Below are 17,571 nucleotides of genomic sequence, written 5' to 3'. Positions count from 1 at the left end.
ATTTATGTATTTATTTATTTATTCCTGCATGATTTTCCCTTTGCATTTCACCCATTATTTATTTCCCTAAACTTATTTATTTTTTGATTTTATCAGGTTCCGTCCTCCATATGTAACAGACAGTTTGGGTCATAATCTAACTTTCCTCCCAATAAATTTGTCTGAACTGAGATTATTTGACTGCAGGTGCAGAAGCTCTCTTGACTCTGGTTCCTAAACTGATGCTGAAGCTCAGAGAGGAAGAGGAGCAGGAGGAAGAGGAGGAGGAGGAGGTGCAGGTGCTGCTCCTCTCCACCCTCAGCACCTGCTCCAGGCTGGACGCTCTGCCGGCTCTGGCCTCTGACGGCGTCGTGCTGCTGGGCCAAAAACTCTCCCACCGCTCCCCGGACATCCGCAGAGAGGCGGCAGCAGCCATGATGGCCCTCAGGTTAACCACCACGCTCTGCTTTATACTGTTTAACTGAATGAGGGACTCCTCCATAGTCAGTGTATTACTGCAGTAGATGGAGTAGGGAGCAAAGTAATGTCCTGCTGTGGACGGGGGCAGCAGCTAAACACATTTTAAACACCTTAAAACATCTATATCTGTTTAAGTGTACGCTATAGAGAATATATTCACCTCTTTACCTCGCTGTCAGACAGCCCTTTCCGACGGGGAACTCAAGCCGTTATCTATCCTCTCTTCAAAGCCACCAGACTCCATTCACAAAAACAGTCATTTAACCTCTCAGAACACAGGAGTTGCTGGTCTACCGCTGCACCGATCAGTTTGTTTGTGTTATTGTGTGAACACAAACATATGGAGGACGGAACCTGCCAAAATAAAAAAATAATTAATTAATTACTCAATAAATAAATAAATATGTCATTAAATGTAGCAAAAATAATATTAAAATAAATGTAGCCTTAATTAATTGATAAAATGTGACATAAATTGATGTTTCTTCTTTATTTATTTATCTTTGTATTAATTCCCTTATTTATTTAGTCTTCAGTTTAATTTGCCCTTTTATTTATTGATGTATTTATTTTTATAAATTATTTTATGCATTTATTTATTTTTGCATTTATTATTTTTTATAAATTTTATATTTATTTTTATTATATTTTCATTTATTTATTCCTGCGTTTCACCCCTTATTTATTTCCCTAAACTTATTTATTACTGTATTCCTTTCTTTATACATGTCTCTTTATGCATTCTGCCTCATTATGCAAATGAGGGGGCTGTAAATAAGTAGATAAATAAAAGATAAATGCAAAAATAAAATACATTTAAAAATATATAAAAATAAATACATGAGTAAATAAATAAGGCAATCAATATAAGGATAATAAATAAGGAATCAAATTAAAACAGAAATATCAATTTATGTCACATTTTATCAATTAATTAATGGCTACATTTATTTGTAATATTATTTTTGCTACATTTAATGACATATTTATTTATTTATTTATCGAGTCATTCATTTATTTATTCATATATTTTTGATTTTGGCAGGCTCCGTCCTCCATACAGACAAACTAAGCGATGGATGAGTACCTCATACCACCTCACTTCATTCAATACTAACTTCAGCACTAGTTTCAGTGTTTACACCACGTTATCTGTCCACTGTTGATGTTTTTAAGAGCTCAACCAGGGAAAGTTAACCGCCTCTCCTCAGCAGAACAAAAGCACTTTAACGCTGAGCGATATGTTGGAAATCAATTTGATTTTATTAATTGTTATTGATTGTTGTTTCTCCATGAAACTAAGGCATCACATTAAAAAATGGTCCAACTAACAGCCTGTTGTGTGCTGTTCCAGTGTCTGTGAGGAGGGGAGGCGGCGGGTGTGCGAGGAGGATTTACTTCCCGTCCTGGTCCACCTGCTGAAGGACGAAGACGTGGAGGTTCAGGCCAACGCTGCAGGAGTCATCATGTACACCGTGATCATCACCACAGGTTCATGTTCTCACTTCCTGTTTGTTTCTGGTTTTACTCTGTCTCTAAATACTACAATACCCATGAGCCTCGGCTGCTGTTGGTCTGGAGAAGAAGCCGAGGAACAAAACCTGTCAATAAATAATTGCAAAATAATAATAAAAATAAAGACATGAATAAATGAAACAAATAATTAATTAAATTGATTAAATAAAAGGGAAAATTAAACAGAAGAGTAAATAAATAAGGGAATTAATACAAAGATAAATAAAGAGGCAAATTAAAACAGAAATATCAATTTATGTCTAATTTTATCAATTAATTTATTTATTTTTAATATTATTTTTCAACATTTAATGACATATTTATTTATTTATTGAGTCACTTATTTATTTATTCATTTATTTTTAATTTTGGCAAGTTCCGTCCTCCACAGTTATGATGATGATGAGAGTTTGTCTTCTGTCTGAACCTTAAACGCACCATGTGACTCCTCCTGACCAATCAGGTAACAGAGTTTGATTGCAGGTAAGCATCAGTGTCTGGATCTGAACGTCATCCCCATCCTGCTCGACCTGGTGTCCAACAACAAAGAGGAGGAGGAGGAGGAGGAGGAGGAGAGGAAGAGGAGGAGGAGGAGGAGGAAGGCTCTGGTCCTGTACTCCCTGAGGGCTCTGACGGCGCTGGCTGAAGCTCCGGAGGGCCGCCGCCTCCTGCTGGAGCAGCTCCCCCGGCTGCTGAGGAGGAGCGAGGCGGAGGAGGAGGACCAGGACATCCGGCGGGCCGCTCAGACCGCCGTCAGGGTCGTCACCTGGACTCCCTGAGACCCCGGTGACCTCTGACCTCCAGAACAGAGCTGCAGGGTCAGCCTCACCTGATCGCATAATAAAGAATTAATTAATTCTATCTATTATTATTCATTAATTATACTCTAACCTGCTGCCACAGAGCAGATTGTGTCCAGTCAGATGTGAGAGGATTACTCTGTTTGTCTGAATGGTCTTTCACAGAAAGTCCTCTTTACTACGATGTAAAGATGTTATTTTGTTGTAAGTTTTCACATATTTTTACTGATATTTTTCACATATTTTTTAGACATTTTTCACGTATTTTTTGGATATTTTTTACTATTTTAGGGAAAACAAGACACACTGGACCATAAATCACTGCACATTCTGTATGCTTCACTTGTATCACCATATCTGAATTACTGTGTGGAAGTGGGGTAACACTTATAAAAGCAACTTACAACCATTATGCATACTACAGAAGAGAGCAATCAGGATAGTAAATAATGTGGGATATAGGGAACACACCAACACACTGTTTTTAAAGTCACATGCATTGAAATGTATGGATTTGGTCAAATTTAAAACCGCAATAATTATGTTTAAAGCAAGACATAATTCACTTCCGGGCAATATTAAAAAAATGTTTTGTGACAGGGAGGGAGGTTATAATTTAAGAGGAAAATTTAATTTTAAAAAGCATTCTGTTCGTACAAAAAAGAAGAGTATGTGTATTTCAGTCTGTGGGGTGGATTTGTGGAATGGGTTAGGTGATGGGTTGAAGGGGAGCACAAATAAAATCAATTTAAAAAGCTATACAAGAAAGATATATCTTTGGGAGGTATATGGTTGAGGAAGAGTTGTGTTAAAGGTTGGTTATATACTTTTTAACTCCGGATGGATTTGTGGGAGGTAAATAAACTTGGGATGCTGTTCATATATTCAACTTGGGATGTAAATAAATCTGGGATAGTTTTTATATTATATTATATTATCACTCTATGATATATGAGTTAAATGAGAAAGAGGTAGGGAAATATAAGTTTTTCTTCTACCTACTCCTTTTCGGACACTATAACTCTTGTTTTGTTTGTTATTATTTTGTATCTGTTTTTATTTATTTTATGTTCGAAATAAAGTCTTTCATTCATTCATTCATTCATTTCTTCACATATTTTACTAATATTTTTTGGATATTTTTCACTAATAATTGTCAGACATTTTCAGATATTTTCACATATTTCTGAATGGTGTTTCGTGGTTTTAGCTTGTATAAAGTCCTCTTTATAAATAGATGTTATTTTGTTTAGTTTTCACATATTTTATTAATATTTTCCAGACATTTTTCGGATATTTTACATATATGTTTCAGACATTTTCACAGATTTTTCAGATATTTTCAAATATTAATTTTTTACATATTTCACTAATAATTTCCAGACATTTTCCCAGATTTTTGAATATTTTAAAATATTTCTTTCACATATTTTACTAATAATGTTTCAGACATTTTTCGGATATCTTTCACATATTTCTGACTGGTGTTTCATGCTTTTAGCTTGTAGAAATTCCTCTTTATTAATAGATATTGTTTAGTTTAGTACATTAAATAAATAAATAACTATCAACTAGTATTAACTAATATTTGATATAAAATAAAATTAAGTGCAGTAAAGATTTAAAGTCACACAGTATCAATAAAACAAGAAAAACAAAACAAGCTAAATGTTAAACTTATTGAAGGTAGATCAGAAAAGAATATTCACACCAAATATTACTATTAATTGTATATTTTTAATATAATAGAAGTCACAAACTTCCACTTAAAAATGGTTGCTGATATGACCAGTGTTGAGAGAGATGTTGATAACATTAAGGACTCTTCTCTAGTTGCTTTATCTTTTACATGTAATGAGTTACACAGACTCTGACTGAGAGTCATAGAAACCTGAGCGCAGTGAGATGTGACGGAGGACCAGTGGAGGTCTCCCAGTGACCCCAGGTTGGCCTCCCAGTGTCCCCAGCGGGGCCACAGACCCCAGGTTGGCCTCCAAGTGTCCCCAGCAGGGCCCACAGACCCCAGGTTGGACTCCCAGTGTCCCCAGCAGGGCCCACAGACCCCAGGTTGGCCTCCCAGTGTCCCCAGCAGCGCCCACAGACACCAGTTTGAGCAGCGTCCCTGCAGCAGAGTGTTGTTCCTGTCTGACCTGCTGCTCTGAATGATGTCGCCGCTCTTCAGTCAAATTAAGGCCATCAGCTCAGAATCCTGAATAAAGCTCCTTTATGTGCTTCCTGCTGAGGCTGCAGGCTGCAGGCGCTCACATGAAGACAGGAGACGGAGACGGAGAGGAGAGGAGAGGAGAGGAGAGGAGAGGAGAGGAGATTACTCTTCTGTTTAATTTTCTCTTTTATTTATTTATTTTTATTACTTTTATTTGCATTCATTTTTTATTTATTTATTTATTTTGCATTTATTTTGTATTTGTTTTATATGTATTAAATCTACGTATTTATTTATGTATTTATGTATTTATTTATTTATTTATTTATGTATTTATGTATTTATTTATTTATTTATTGCATGATTTTCCCTTTGCATTTCACCCATTATTTATTTCCCTAAACTTATTTATTTTTTATTTTATCAGGTTCCGTCCTCCGTATGTAACAGACAGGAGATTACTATGTAAAATTTAACAAACATCAACCTGCAGAGACAGTCACACCGTTCTTATCCTGGTTTGAAACTCAGCTGCTTTTCTTATTGCACAAAATGATCTTTATAGAAGTCTTGTGTCTCTTTATAGATGTTTTTTTGTTTTGTCTCTGCAGCTATTTTGTGTCTTTATGGTCATTTCGCATCTTTGTAGTTGTTTTGCATCAATTTCTTGTTGTTTTGTGTCTCTTTGAGAGAGAGACAGGTAATAGACTGGTCCAGAGAGAGAGACAGGTAATAGACTGGTCCAGAGAGACACACACACGCTGCTGTTATCACACGCGCGTGCACGCTCTCTCTGTCGCGCGCAGCCAGCCTATATGTGTCGGTGGTTGCAGAGAGAGAGACAGTTGAGAGACAGACAGTTGAGAGAGAGACAGTTGATGAGAGAGAGAAACATCCAGCAGCTCCGTCATCAACTGTCTAACATCAACCAGGTAAGAGCCGACCCGGAGGTCCTGATGTTAACTCATATTTTAATGTTATAAACTGTGTTTTCGTGTTAAATAATATAAAATATGTTCGATGTTCTGCAGCCGAACTGCGAAGTGAAGTTTGTATTATAATATTCCAGTTGATATTTAATAGAGATGTGAGAGGAAGGCTATAGAGATACTGTGGGAGAGTAAATGTGGATGTTTTTAGCGGGACTCCGGCCAGATCTCTGCCCGCATGTAGGCGACCTTGTCCGGGGGAAGCCGGGCGCTCTGACACGCCGGACTGCGGTGCGACACAGCCGGGCAGAGAAGCTCCAACGGTCCGCTCTCTCTCTCCACCGGCCGGTTCCTCTCTCTCTGTGTTACCTTCAGATATATAACAGCGTCTAATTATCGAATTATATATAATCAGATATATGATTCAGGTACTGTGTGAAGTTATGTAAGAGGCTGAAGTGAGCAGCAGAGGAGGAGGAGAGGATGGAGAGGAGGGATGGAGGGATGGAGAGGAGGAGAGGAGGATGGAGAGGAGGAGGAGAGGAGAGGATGGAGAGGAGGAGGAGGAGGGAGAGGAGGGATGGAGAGGAGGAGGGATGGAGAGGAGGAGAGGAGAGGAGAGGAGGAGGAGGGAGAGGAGGGATGGAGAGGAGGAGAGGAGAGGATGGAGAGGAGGAGAGGAGGATGGAGAGGAGGAGGAGGGAGAGGAGGGATGGAGAGGAGGATGGAGAGGAGGAGAGGAGGAGGGATGGAGAGGAGGATGGAGAGGAGGAGAGGAGAGGAGGAGGAGGGAGAGGAGGGATGGAGAGGAGGAGAGGAGAGGATGGAGAGGAGGAGAGGAGGAAAGGAGGAGAGGAGAGGAGGGATGGAGAGGAGGAGAGGAGGGATGGAGAGAAGGAGAGAAGGAGAGGAGAGGAGGGATGGAGAGGAGGAGAGGAGAGGAGGAGAGGAGGATGGAGAGGAGGGATGGAGAGAAGGAGGAGGGGTGGAGGGATGGAGGGCTGGATTAAGGAGGAGAGGATGTTTTATGTAACACCCCCCCCTCCTCCAGCATCACAACATCTGCCGGCCTCGTCTCTCCTCTCTCTCTCCTCTCTTAAATCCTCCCATGATACTCCCATAATATCTCTAAACTGCTCCTGTCATTTAAACAGAATATATCTTTATATTATCATTATAATAAATGACTGTCTGTCACCGGTGGAAGTACATTTACTCAAAGTGCTGTAAGTGCTTTACTTGAGTATTTCCTGCTACATCTCAGAGGTAAATATTAATATAGACTCATTTCCTGTTAGTAGACATGACGAGGTATTTTGTGGATGAAGTCGCACCTGAAAAACGAGTGAAAAATACATGAAGTTTGGCCTGAATGTTGTGCAACTTTTAGCAACATCAGCTAATATAATATCTTATAGTTAGTAACCATGGTGACGTGTTTAGTGGGCGGAGCGGTAGGTGGAGGCAGAATGAGGACGCTAAATGAGTCAAATTTAGATCGTGATGTGAACCGTTTAGTGTTAAAAAATAGAATTTTGGCATCTTTTTGCAGAGCAGTTTTGACGTCTGGTTCTGAATGTTTGACGGCGGTCAGAGGTCAAAGGTCAAAAGGTCACGGCACAGATCCCACATGAACATAATGTGAACTGTAACAGGCTGACCAGCTGACGACTCTGTCCTATTGAAGCTGCTGTAGCTGTAGAATAATAACTCACAGTCCTGAGGGAGCTAGAAACAACCTGCTGTGTGTGTGTGTGTGTGTGTGCGTGTGTGTGTGTGTGTGTGTGTGTGTGTGTGTGTGTGTGTGTGTGTGTGTGTGTGTGTGTGTGTGTGACAGACGGACTGTGCTGCAGTTTAAATCTCTTCATATTAAGGATTTTATTTTCCTCCAAACACAGTTCTGTTCAGCCTCAACACACTATAATAATAATAATACTCAGGTTAAAGTCCTGCATTTAAAATGTGACTATACATTTACTGTTATGTACTTAAGTACTAACTCGAGGTACTTCTACTCCACTACATTTATCTGACAGCTTTAGTTTCTTTATAAATTAAGATGTTGAGTTTATAAATCTGATGTTTAGTGATAAATGAATCTCTCCAACTAGATTGTGATTGGATTACTAGTCCATTACTTCCTGATAATGAACACCTACTAAAGTAGTTCCAGTTAAACTGTCTGTTCACCGTTCTAAATAGAAAAACATCTGGATATCCTATTTACGTTAACAAGTGTTAACATCAGTCCTCTGAACACCACGGGGTGGAGACTGGGTCACACAAGCTCTAGCGTAACGTTAGCTTTATTCTAGCGTAACGTTAGCTTTATTCTAGCATAACGTTAGCTTTATTCTAGCGTAACGTTAGCTTTATTCTCGCGTAACGTTAGCTTTATTCTAGCGTAACGTTAGCTTTATTCTCGCGTAACGTTAGCTTTATTCTCGCGTAACGTTAGCTTTATTCTAGCGTAACGTTAGCTTTATTCTAGCGTAACGTTAGCTTTATTCTAGCGTAACGTTAGCTTTATTCTAGCGTAACGTTAGCTTTATTCTCGCGTAACGTTAGCTTTATTCTAGCGTAACGTTAGCTTTATTCTAGCGTAACGTTAGCTTTATTCTAGCGTAACGTTAGCTTTATTCTCGCGTAACGTTAGCTTTATTCTAGCGTAACGTTAGCTTTATTCTAGCGTAACGTTAGCTTTATTCTAGCGTAACGTTAGCGTTATTCTAGCGTAATGTTAGCTTTATTCTAGCGTAACGTTAGCTTTATTCTAGCGTAACGTTAGCTTTATTCTAGCATAACGTTAGCTTTCCAGCTAATAGCTGAGCCAAAGGGTTCTATGAACTGAGCCGACTAGAAGTCGTATCTAAGGTCCGTCCTATTTACTGGAGCAGTGAACAACGTTTCCATTGCATAAGAACATTATGGGATGATTGTTCCAGGTACAGTTTGGTATTAGTACATTTACTGTAACAGAGTATTAGTACAGTTTGGTATTAGTACATTTACTGTAACAGAGTATTAGTACAGTGTGGTATTAGTACTTTGACTGGTTGTTGTCTGTTCCTGTTAGACATGTGGTTTCCATCCTGATCACTGATTGGTCCGTTAACTAAACAGGTGTGGATGCTTCAGAATCAGGAGGTGTGTTGTTGTTGTTGTTGTTGTCATTGTTGTTGTTGTTGTTGTCGTTGTCGTTGTTGTTGTCGTTGTCTTTGTCTTTGTCTTTGTCTTTGTCGTTGTTGTTGTTGTTGTTGTTTGTTGTCATTGTTGTTGTTGTTGTTGTTGTTGTTGTTGTTGCTGAAAGCAGAGGATGTTATTTGGGTGATGAAACGAGTGTTTCTGTTTTCGAACATTCCCAGTTTGTGTTTGGTTGTCGTCCCGTTCTCGGTCAGTCCCTGAACGCCTCAGCGGCGCAGCGTGGGCTCTCTCCTCTATTTCTGGACACATGAGTCATCTTCACTCAGGTTATACAATAGAAAGTGAGCTCCACTGAGACTCTACTGCAGCAGGAATAGACTGCAGGAGTAGAGCTCTGTCAGCAGCATCACTGAGTTACACTTAGTCTGGTTACTCAGGTACATCTACTCAACTACTGCACTCAGGGACCATTCTGAGGGACTTTACTTTACGTTCTCCATTTACGCTGCTTTATACTTTGAGGGAATATTGTACTTTTACTGCATTAATGAGGCAGCTGTAGTTACTTTAAGTTTTTAATAATCTAATGATCCAATAAAACACAACACACAGAGGAAAAAACCTTTAGTCTGCTCTCCAGATTCATGTTGTCGAGGTCCGGACCCCTGAAGGGTCCCGACCCTCAGGGGTCCAGACCCTCAGGTCAGGAACCAGTTCTTTAGAGGACCAGCAGTCTGCAGCAGGACTCAGCTGGTTTCAGACCAGTTTGACGGGTCGTGTTGTTTGATAACTGGTGTGAGATGAATCCAAACGGACGGAGGCCTCAGCTCTTATCTCTGAGAGCAGCAGGGGGCCGAGGAGGGGGGGGGTGTTGATGCTGCAGGAATGAGGCCACGGGCCCAGCCAGCGGTGGTGGTGGTGGTGGTGGGGGGGTGGTGGTGGTGATGATGGTGGTGGGGGGGTGATGGTGGTGGTGGGGGGGGGGGGGGGGGGTTGTTGTACTGTGTTGTTTTGGCTGCAGGCGCTCAGTCAGTTGATTCTCTGCTGCAGGAATTTGAAGTTGAGTGTTTTTGCTGATATGACAGAACGACAGCTTCCTGTCTCCTCTGACATCACTACAGGAAGTCTGAGCTGCTCCGTTACCGGACAGGAAACGCCTCGACCCAACAGTCACATGACCCGTTTAATCCACTACAGTACAGGTGTGATCCTCACTCACAGCTGGACCGTCTGATCAGATGGAACGGAGGAGGTAGGGAAGGAAAGAAAGTAGGGGAGGAAGGAAAGGAAGAGGTATAGGGAAGGAAAAGAGGAGGTATAGGGAAGGAAAGGAAGGAGGTAGGGAAGGAAAGAAAGTAGGGGAGGAATGAAAGGAGGAGGTATAGGGAAGGAAAGGAGGGGGTAGGGAAGGAAAGGAAGGAGGTATAGGGAAGGAAAGGAGGAGGTAGGGGAGGAAAGGAGGAGGCAAGGAAGGAAAGGAGGAGGAATAGGGGAGGAAAGGAGGAGGTATAGGGAAGGAAAAGAAGGAGGTATAGGGAAGGAAAGGAGGAGGTAGGGGAAGAAAGGAGGAGGTATAGGGAAGGAAAGGAATGAGGTATAGGGAAGGAAAAGAAGGAGGTATAGGGAAGGAAAGGAGGAGGTAGGGGAGGAAAGGAGGAGGTAAGGAAGGAAAGGAGGAGGTATAGTGGAGGAAAGGAGGAGGTATAGGGAAGGAAAGGAAAGAGGTATAGGGAAGGAAAGAAAGTAGGGGAGGAATGAAAGGAGGAGGTATAGGGAAGGAAAGGAGGGGGTAGGGAAGGAAAGGAAGGAGGTATAGGGAAGGAAAGGAGGAGGTAGGGGAGGAAAGGAGGAGGCAAGGAAGGAAAGGAGGAGGAATAGGGGAGGAAAGGAGGAGGTATAGGGAAGGAAAAGAAGGAGGTATAGGGAAGGAAAGGAGGAGGTAGGGGAAGAAAGGAGGAGGTATAGGGAAGGAAAGGAATGAGGTATAGGGAAGGAAAAGAAGGAGGTATAGGGAAGGAAAGGAGGAGGTAGGGGAGGAAAGGAGGAGGTAAGGAAGGAAAGGAGGAGGTATAGTGGAGGAAAGGAGGAGGTATAGGGAAGGAAAGGAAAGAGGTATAGGGAAGGAAAGGAGGAGGTAGGGGAGGAAAGGAGGAGGTAAGGAAGGAAAGGAGGAGGTATAGGGGAAGAAAGGAGGAGGTAGGGGAGAAAAGGAGGAGGTAAGGATGGAAAGGAGGAGGTATAGGGGAGGAAAGGAGGAGGTAAGGAAGGAAAGGAGGAGGTATAGGGGAGGAAAGGAGGAGGTATAGGGAAGGAAAGGAGGAGGTAGGGGAAGAAAGGAGGAGGTATAGGGAAGGAAAGGAATGAGGTATAGGGAAGGAAAAGAAGGAGGTATAGGGAAGGAAAGGAGGAGGTAGGGGAGGAAAGGAGGAGGTAAGGAAGGAAAGGAGGAGGTATAGTGGAGGAAAGGAGGAGGTATAGGGAAGGAAAGGAAAGAGGTATAGGGAAGGAAAGGAGGAGGTAGGGGAGGAAAGGAGGAGGTAAGGAAGGAAAGGAGGAGGTATAGGGGAAGAAAGGAGGAGGTAGGGGAGAAAAGGAGGAGGTAAGGATGGAAAGGAGGAGGTATAGGGGAGGAAAGGAGGAGGTAAGGAAGGAAAGGAGGAGGTATAGGGGAGGAAAGGAGGAGGTATAGGGAAGGAAAGGAAAGAGGTATAGGGAAGGAAAGGAGGAGGTAGGGGAGAAAAGGAGGAGGTAAGGATGGAAAGGAGGAGGTATAGGGGAGGAAAGGAGGAGGTAAGGAAGGAAAGGAGGAGGTATAGGGGAGGAAAGGAGGAGGTATAGGGAAGGAAAGGAGGAGGTAAGGAAGGAAAGGAGGAGGTAGGGGAGGAAAGGATGAGGTAGGTGAGGAGAGGAGGAGGTAGGGAAGGAAAGAAAGTAGGGGAGGAAAGGAGGAGGTAAGGAAGAAAGAAAGAAAGGAGGAGGTATAGCGAAGGAAAGAAGGAGGTAGGGAAGGAATGGAGGAGGTAGGGAAGGAAACAAAGTAGGGGAGGATATAGGGAAGGAAAGGAAGAGGTAGGGAAGAAAAGGAGGAGGTATAGGAAAGGAAAGAAGGAGGTAGGGAAGACAGGAAGACATTAATAAAAGGAAGAAGGAGGTAGGGAAGGAAAGAAAGTAGGGGAGGATATAGGGAAGGAAAGGAAGAGGTAGGGAAGACAAGGAGGAGGTATAGGAAAGGAAAGAAGGAGGTAGGGAAGGAAAGGAAAGGAGGAGTTAGGAAAGGAAAGGAGGAGGTAGGGAAGGACTTGTGTTGGCCACCAAACAAACATGGCTTCCAGGAACAGCTGATTACACGGTCCAGGTGTGATCACATGACCCACATCACCTGTGTGTTTCTGTTGTCATGACGACATCACCGGTGATGTGATGGAACCGACTGTTCATGAGCGTTCATCAAATCACTGTTTCATACTGGAAGCTGTCGTCATGGCAACAGCTGGGCTGTGTTGAAACCACAGGTGGGAGGAGGAGGAGCAGGAGGAGGAGGAGGAGGAGGAGGAGGAGGAGGAGGAGGGAAGAAGGAGATAGGGAAGGGAATGAGGGAGCATGGAAGGAAGTAAAGGACGAGACTGAAAAAAAAATGATGAGATGAGGGAATGAATTGATCAAGGAGAGGACAAGAGTGTAGGGAAGGAAAGAAGGATTGAAAAAAAAGATTAAGGCTAGGGAAGAAGGACGTAGGAAGGGAGGAGGTAGGAAGGGTGAGCAGTAAGGAAAGGAGGAAAAAGGAGAGAAAGGATGTTAGGAAGGAAAAGAAGTATGGAGAGAAAGGATGTTAGGGAGGAAAAGAAGAGGTAGAGCAGTAGGGAGGAGGAGGAGTGGAAATTAAATGAGATATAGGGAAAGACAGAAGGAGGAGGGCAAGGAATTGAGGATGTAGGGAAGGAATTAAGGGAGTATGGAAGGAAAGAAGGAGGTATAAAATGAATGGGGAGTGTGGATGGAAGGAGGACATTAGGAAGGAAAGGATGAAGTCAAGGAAAGAAGGAGGAAGGCAAAGAGATTAGGGAGTATGGAAAGGAAGGAAGTTGAGAAGGTTGTAAGAAGTAAGTAAAGGAGGGAAGGAAAGGAGATAAGGGAGAATGGAAGGAAGGAGGACATTAGGAAGGAAAGGAGAAGATAGCTAGGAAAGCAAAGGAGGGGGTAGGAAAGTAAAGAAGTACGTAAGGAAAGGAAAAGGAGGAGATGAGGGGATATGGAAGGATGGAGGCTGTTAGGGAAGGAAAGGAGGAGATAAGGAAGGAAAGGAGAGGAAAGGAAATGAGATTTAGTGAAGGACAGAAGTTGAGCTGCTGTCAATCACAACTTCACCACAAACGTCTTAAAGACGCCGTGATGTCGTCCGCGTCGGCCAATGACAGCAGCCGTTGCCGTAACGATGACAGGCTGGGTGTGGTCACATCTCTGTGAGGAGAGATAAAGGCCTGCCAACACACACGCACACACACACACACACACACACACACACACACACACACACATTTATTTCTTTGATTAGCGGAGTGTCAGTTCATGAACGTTCAGTACTCGGATGAAGTCGCTTGTGAAAAACAAATGAAAGTGAAAAATACATGAAGTTTGGCCTGAAGAGGAGAGTTTAGTTAGTTAGTTAGTTTAGTTAGTTAGTTAGTTTAGTTAGTTAGTTTAGTTAGTTAGTTTAGTTAGTTAGTTAGTTAGTTAGTTTAGTTAGTTAGTTAGTTTAGTTAGTTAGTTAGTTAGTTAGTTAGTTAGTTAGTTAGTTAGTTTAGTTAGTTAGTTAGTTTAGTTAGTTAGTTTAGTTAGTTAGTTAGTTTAGTTAGTTTAGTTAGTTAGTTAGTTTAGTTAGTTAGTTAGTTAGTTAGTTTAGTTAGTTAGTTTAGTTAGTTAGTTTAGTTAGTTAGTTAGTTTAGTTAGTTAGTTAGTTTAGTTAGTTAGTTAGTTAGTTAGTTTAGTTAGTTAGTTAGTTTAGTTAGTTAGTTAGTTTAGTTAGTTAGTTAGTTAGTTAGTTTAGTTAGTTAGTTTAGTTAGTTAGTTAGTTAGTTTAGTTAGTTAGTTAGTTAGTTTAGTTAGTTAGTTAGTTTAGTTAGTTAGTTAGTTAGTTAGTTTAGTTAGTTAGTTTAGTTAGTTAGTTTAGTTAGTTAGTTAGTTTAGTTAGTTAGTTAGTTTAGTTAGTTAGTTAGTTAGTTAGTTTAGTTAGTTAGTTTAGTTAGTTAGTTAGTTAGTTTAGTTAGTTAGTTAGTTAGTTTAGTTAGTTTAGTTAGTTAGTTTAGTTAGTTAGTTTAGTTAGTTAGTTAGTTTAGTTAGTTAGTTTAGTTAGTTTAGCTCTGAGAATATCTAGTGAATGTTCAGTGGACGTTTGTGCAGAAATAACTGCTGCAGCTCCTCCAGACCAACAGAGGTTTCCCGTGTCTTGTGAAGTGACGGGGCTCCGCAGAGAGAAACGTTATCGTCTCCCCCGTTCCCTCCGGCCGCGGTCGGGAGGCTGAGGCGGGAAAAGCCAACACTAGGATCAGCATTGATTCATGGAGAGACCTTGGTCTGGTCAGCTAACATTACTGCCAAGCAGCTGAAATATAGAGTGATATTGTGCTTTTAGCTGACGTGTGTCTCCTCACTGTGTTGAGCAATGTAGAACATTTAAAGGTGACGTTTGAACCGACAGAATAATCAGTTTAGAGCTGTGTGAATGTGAAGCTGTGACTCAGCAGTTTTCAGTCTCTGACCCACTTCCAGCTTCAGGCATCAACATGTTTTATATTTTAATGCATCACGACTCGACTAAATCCCTCTGATGAGACAAACAGTGAGCCCGGCGGGACGAACATTCAGAGGAGGTTCTGCAGCTTTGAAGCTCAAGATGGAAACCAGAGAAAGTTACACATTCAGATCTGATCAGAAAACTGTCCTTGTTGGACTCAGACTCTGAAAACCTCTAATGGCGTGTTTGCTGCTTTGCTGGATTGTTTGTACACTCAAACGTGTGCGTGTGTGTGTGTGTGCGTGTGCGTGCGTGCGTGTGTGTGTGTGTGTGTGTGTGTGTGTGTGTGCAGTCATAAAGCTGAATGTCTGCTCGTTCTCAGGACCTCAGAGTGTTTTCTGTGTAGATGCGGTGACCGTCACTAACGACCTCCTCAGTGATATTAACACCATTATTTATGTTTCTAACACAAAGACAGAAGAAGACAGAAGACAGACAGACGCCCAGTCAGTTAAACGTCCCTCTGCTGGAATGTCATTACCAAGTACATTTACTCAGTTACTTAAGTACAAATGTGAGGTACTTGTACTTGTAGAGAAAATCCTTCTTCAGCTGAATAACGTCTTTAAAAAGCTTCTTGGATCAGCTGGAAGATGTTTTGTCACAAAGCTGAAAACAGGCTGTTTATCTGACACCATGGAAAGATGACTTTTTAGAGATAGCCAACATGCTTCTAGTTCTAGCTGGTTTGAGCTAAAAGTAATGGAAAGACATTTAAATAGTTATCTAAAAGTAATGGATAAACAGTTGATGTGGATATTATTTGAATTCTGTCTTTTATTTGAGAATTGATCATATTAATGTGTAAACTGCTGGGGATGTGTCGGCAGGGCTGAGTGTTGGTATTGATTATGTTATATTCTGTAGCTTGTTTCCTGATTTAAAGGGCCTGTTAGTAAGAATCCTAAATGTGTTGTTAACAGCTTCACCTGTGTCCGTTAAGTCAACTAAAGTCAGCGTCCTGTTGCTGGCGCTTGTGCTCGCTCTACATAGACATGAAGGAGCATCGCTCAACACAGTGAGGAGACACACGTCAGCTAAAAGCACAATATCACTCTATATCTCAGCTGCTTGGCAGTAATGTTAGCTGACCAGACCAAGGTCTCTCCATGAATCAATGCTGATCCTAGTGTTGGCTTTTCCCGCCTCAGCCTCCCGACCGCGGCCGGAGGGAACGGGGGAGACGATAACGTTTCTCTCTGCGGAGCCCCGTCACTTCACAAGACACGGGAAACCTCTGTTGGTCTGGAGGAGCTGCAGCAGTTATTTCTGCACAAACGTCCACTGAACATTCACTAGATATTCTCAGAGCTAAACTAACTCTTCTGCAGTGTGGAGTGAGCAGCATGCACGTGAGAGGTGGAGAGAGAGAGAGAGAAGGAGCGTGGTGTGTGAGTGAAGGCAGGCAGAGGAGCAGAGGAGCAGAGGAGCAGAGACTCCGGTCCTGGAGACCAAAGCTACGGTCTCCTCCGCGTCCTCCGACCGCGGCCAACACTGTTTAACAGCTTCACTAGATACAACCAAGAGGTTTTGGTGCTTCACTGGAGTTTGTGTTGGAGTCTGAGTCTGAACAGCGGAGACACACGAGCGACCAGGAGACACACGAGAGACCATGAGACACACGAGAGACCAGGAGACACACGAGAGACCATGAGACACACGAGAGACCATGAGACACACGAGAGACCATGAGACACACGAGAGACCACGAGACACACGAGAGACCATGAGACACACGAGAGACCATGAGACACACGAGAGACCAGGAGACACACGAGAGACCATGAGACACACGAGAGACCATGAGACACCGACCAGCAATGATTTATACCTGGAACAAGTTACTAACAGGACCTTTGAGTCATAATTTTGGCAATTTTACTGAATGTTTTGTCGGCTCTGGTATCAAACAATCAAACTGATCAAACGTAAAAGATTTCAGCCGTGAGTTTGTTTCTGTTCTTCTTCTTCTCTGTTTGTGTTATCAGTCAGGAGTCTCTCTCTCTCAGCTGATGGAGCACCTCCACTCTGGGCTGTTGGTGAGAGGAATTCTGGGAAACGTAGGAATAATCACTGACTGCTGTAGACGAGGTGGATTGAGTTTGATTTATCCTCCGAGGCGTGGCGGTCGGGTGGGGTTTACATCACCCGGTGTCGGGTGGTCCGATGGTGGTCCGATGGTGGGAGGTCTGTTTTAGTGCAGCATCTCTCTCTTTGTCTCTCACACATTTCTGCCAGCTGATTCGACGGCTGGGTGTGGTAACCTAGCAACCTTCAGATATCTCCCAGCATGCCACTGAATTATCTCCCGTCCCAGCAGACTCACAAGAGCCTGAACCAACTCTGTTCATATATTTAAATATATCTATGAGATGTGTGAGTGATGGAGGAGGTGGAGGAGTTTATTATTATCACACTTGCACAACGACGGCGAACCAGAGGCTGAACTCAAACACAGAACAACTCCTGCAGCCGATCACTAATTCACTCATCAATACTCTGTATTATCTGTATTGTAATGAACATAAGAGAGTTTATGTAGCTAGCTGACTATCGCCACATTCAGCTGAAACAGCTGCTAGATGTGGCTCGTTTCAGAATCACCTCACACAGCCAGATTTGTTTGGCTTTTGCTTTTCACTGTTTAGCTTGAATTTATTCTGATTAATGAAATATCAGCACTTTTATCAGTCAGTGGAGCCTCCAGACATGTTTCTGAATGTCAGGAATTCTACAGTATTAAGACCTTTTCTCATAAACAGTTTAAAT

The 17,571-nt window shown here is 42.3% G+C and overlaps 2 protein-coding genes across 5 annotated transcripts in view; both read left to right on the top strand.

Moving 5' to 3' along the window:
• Window positions 1-3,875, top strand: part of rsph14 (radial spoke head 14 homolog) — a 10,744-nt gene extending 6,869 nt beyond the window's left edge. For both annotated transcript variants that reach the window (XM_074639636.1, XM_074639637.1), the window contains exons 4-6: window positions 187-427; window positions 1,814-1,950; window positions 2,458-3,875. In XM_074639636.1, coding sequence (XP_074495737.1) covers window positions 187-427; window positions 1,814-1,950; window positions 2,458-2,753 — 674 coding nt within the window. In that variant the 3' untranslated portion in view covers window positions 2,754-3,875. The remainder of the gene's footprint in view (window positions 1-186; window positions 428-1,813; window positions 1,951-2,457) is intronic.
• A 1,842-nt stretch (window positions 3,876-5,717) lies between these two features.
• Window positions 5,718-17,571, top strand: part of LOC141770034 (dematin-like) — a 38,224-nt gene continuing 26,370 nt past the window's right edge. For all 3 annotated transcript variants that reach the window (XR_012594375.1, XM_074639634.1, XM_074639632.1), the window contains exon 1: window positions 5,718-5,870. The gene's annotated coding sequence lies outside the window, so the exon portion shown is untranslated. The remainder of the gene's footprint in view (window positions 5,871-17,571) is intronic.

This window comes from Sebastes fasciatus, chromosome 6, assembly GCF_043250625.1.
Source record: "Sebastes fasciatus isolate fSebFas1 chromosome 6, fSebFas1.pri, whole genome shotgun sequence".
Classification (NCBI taxonomy): domain Eukaryota; kingdom Metazoa; phylum Chordata; class Actinopteri; order Perciformes; family Sebastidae; genus Sebastes; species Sebastes fasciatus.
This window is presented reverse-complemented; position numbering and strand designations above follow the sequence as displayed.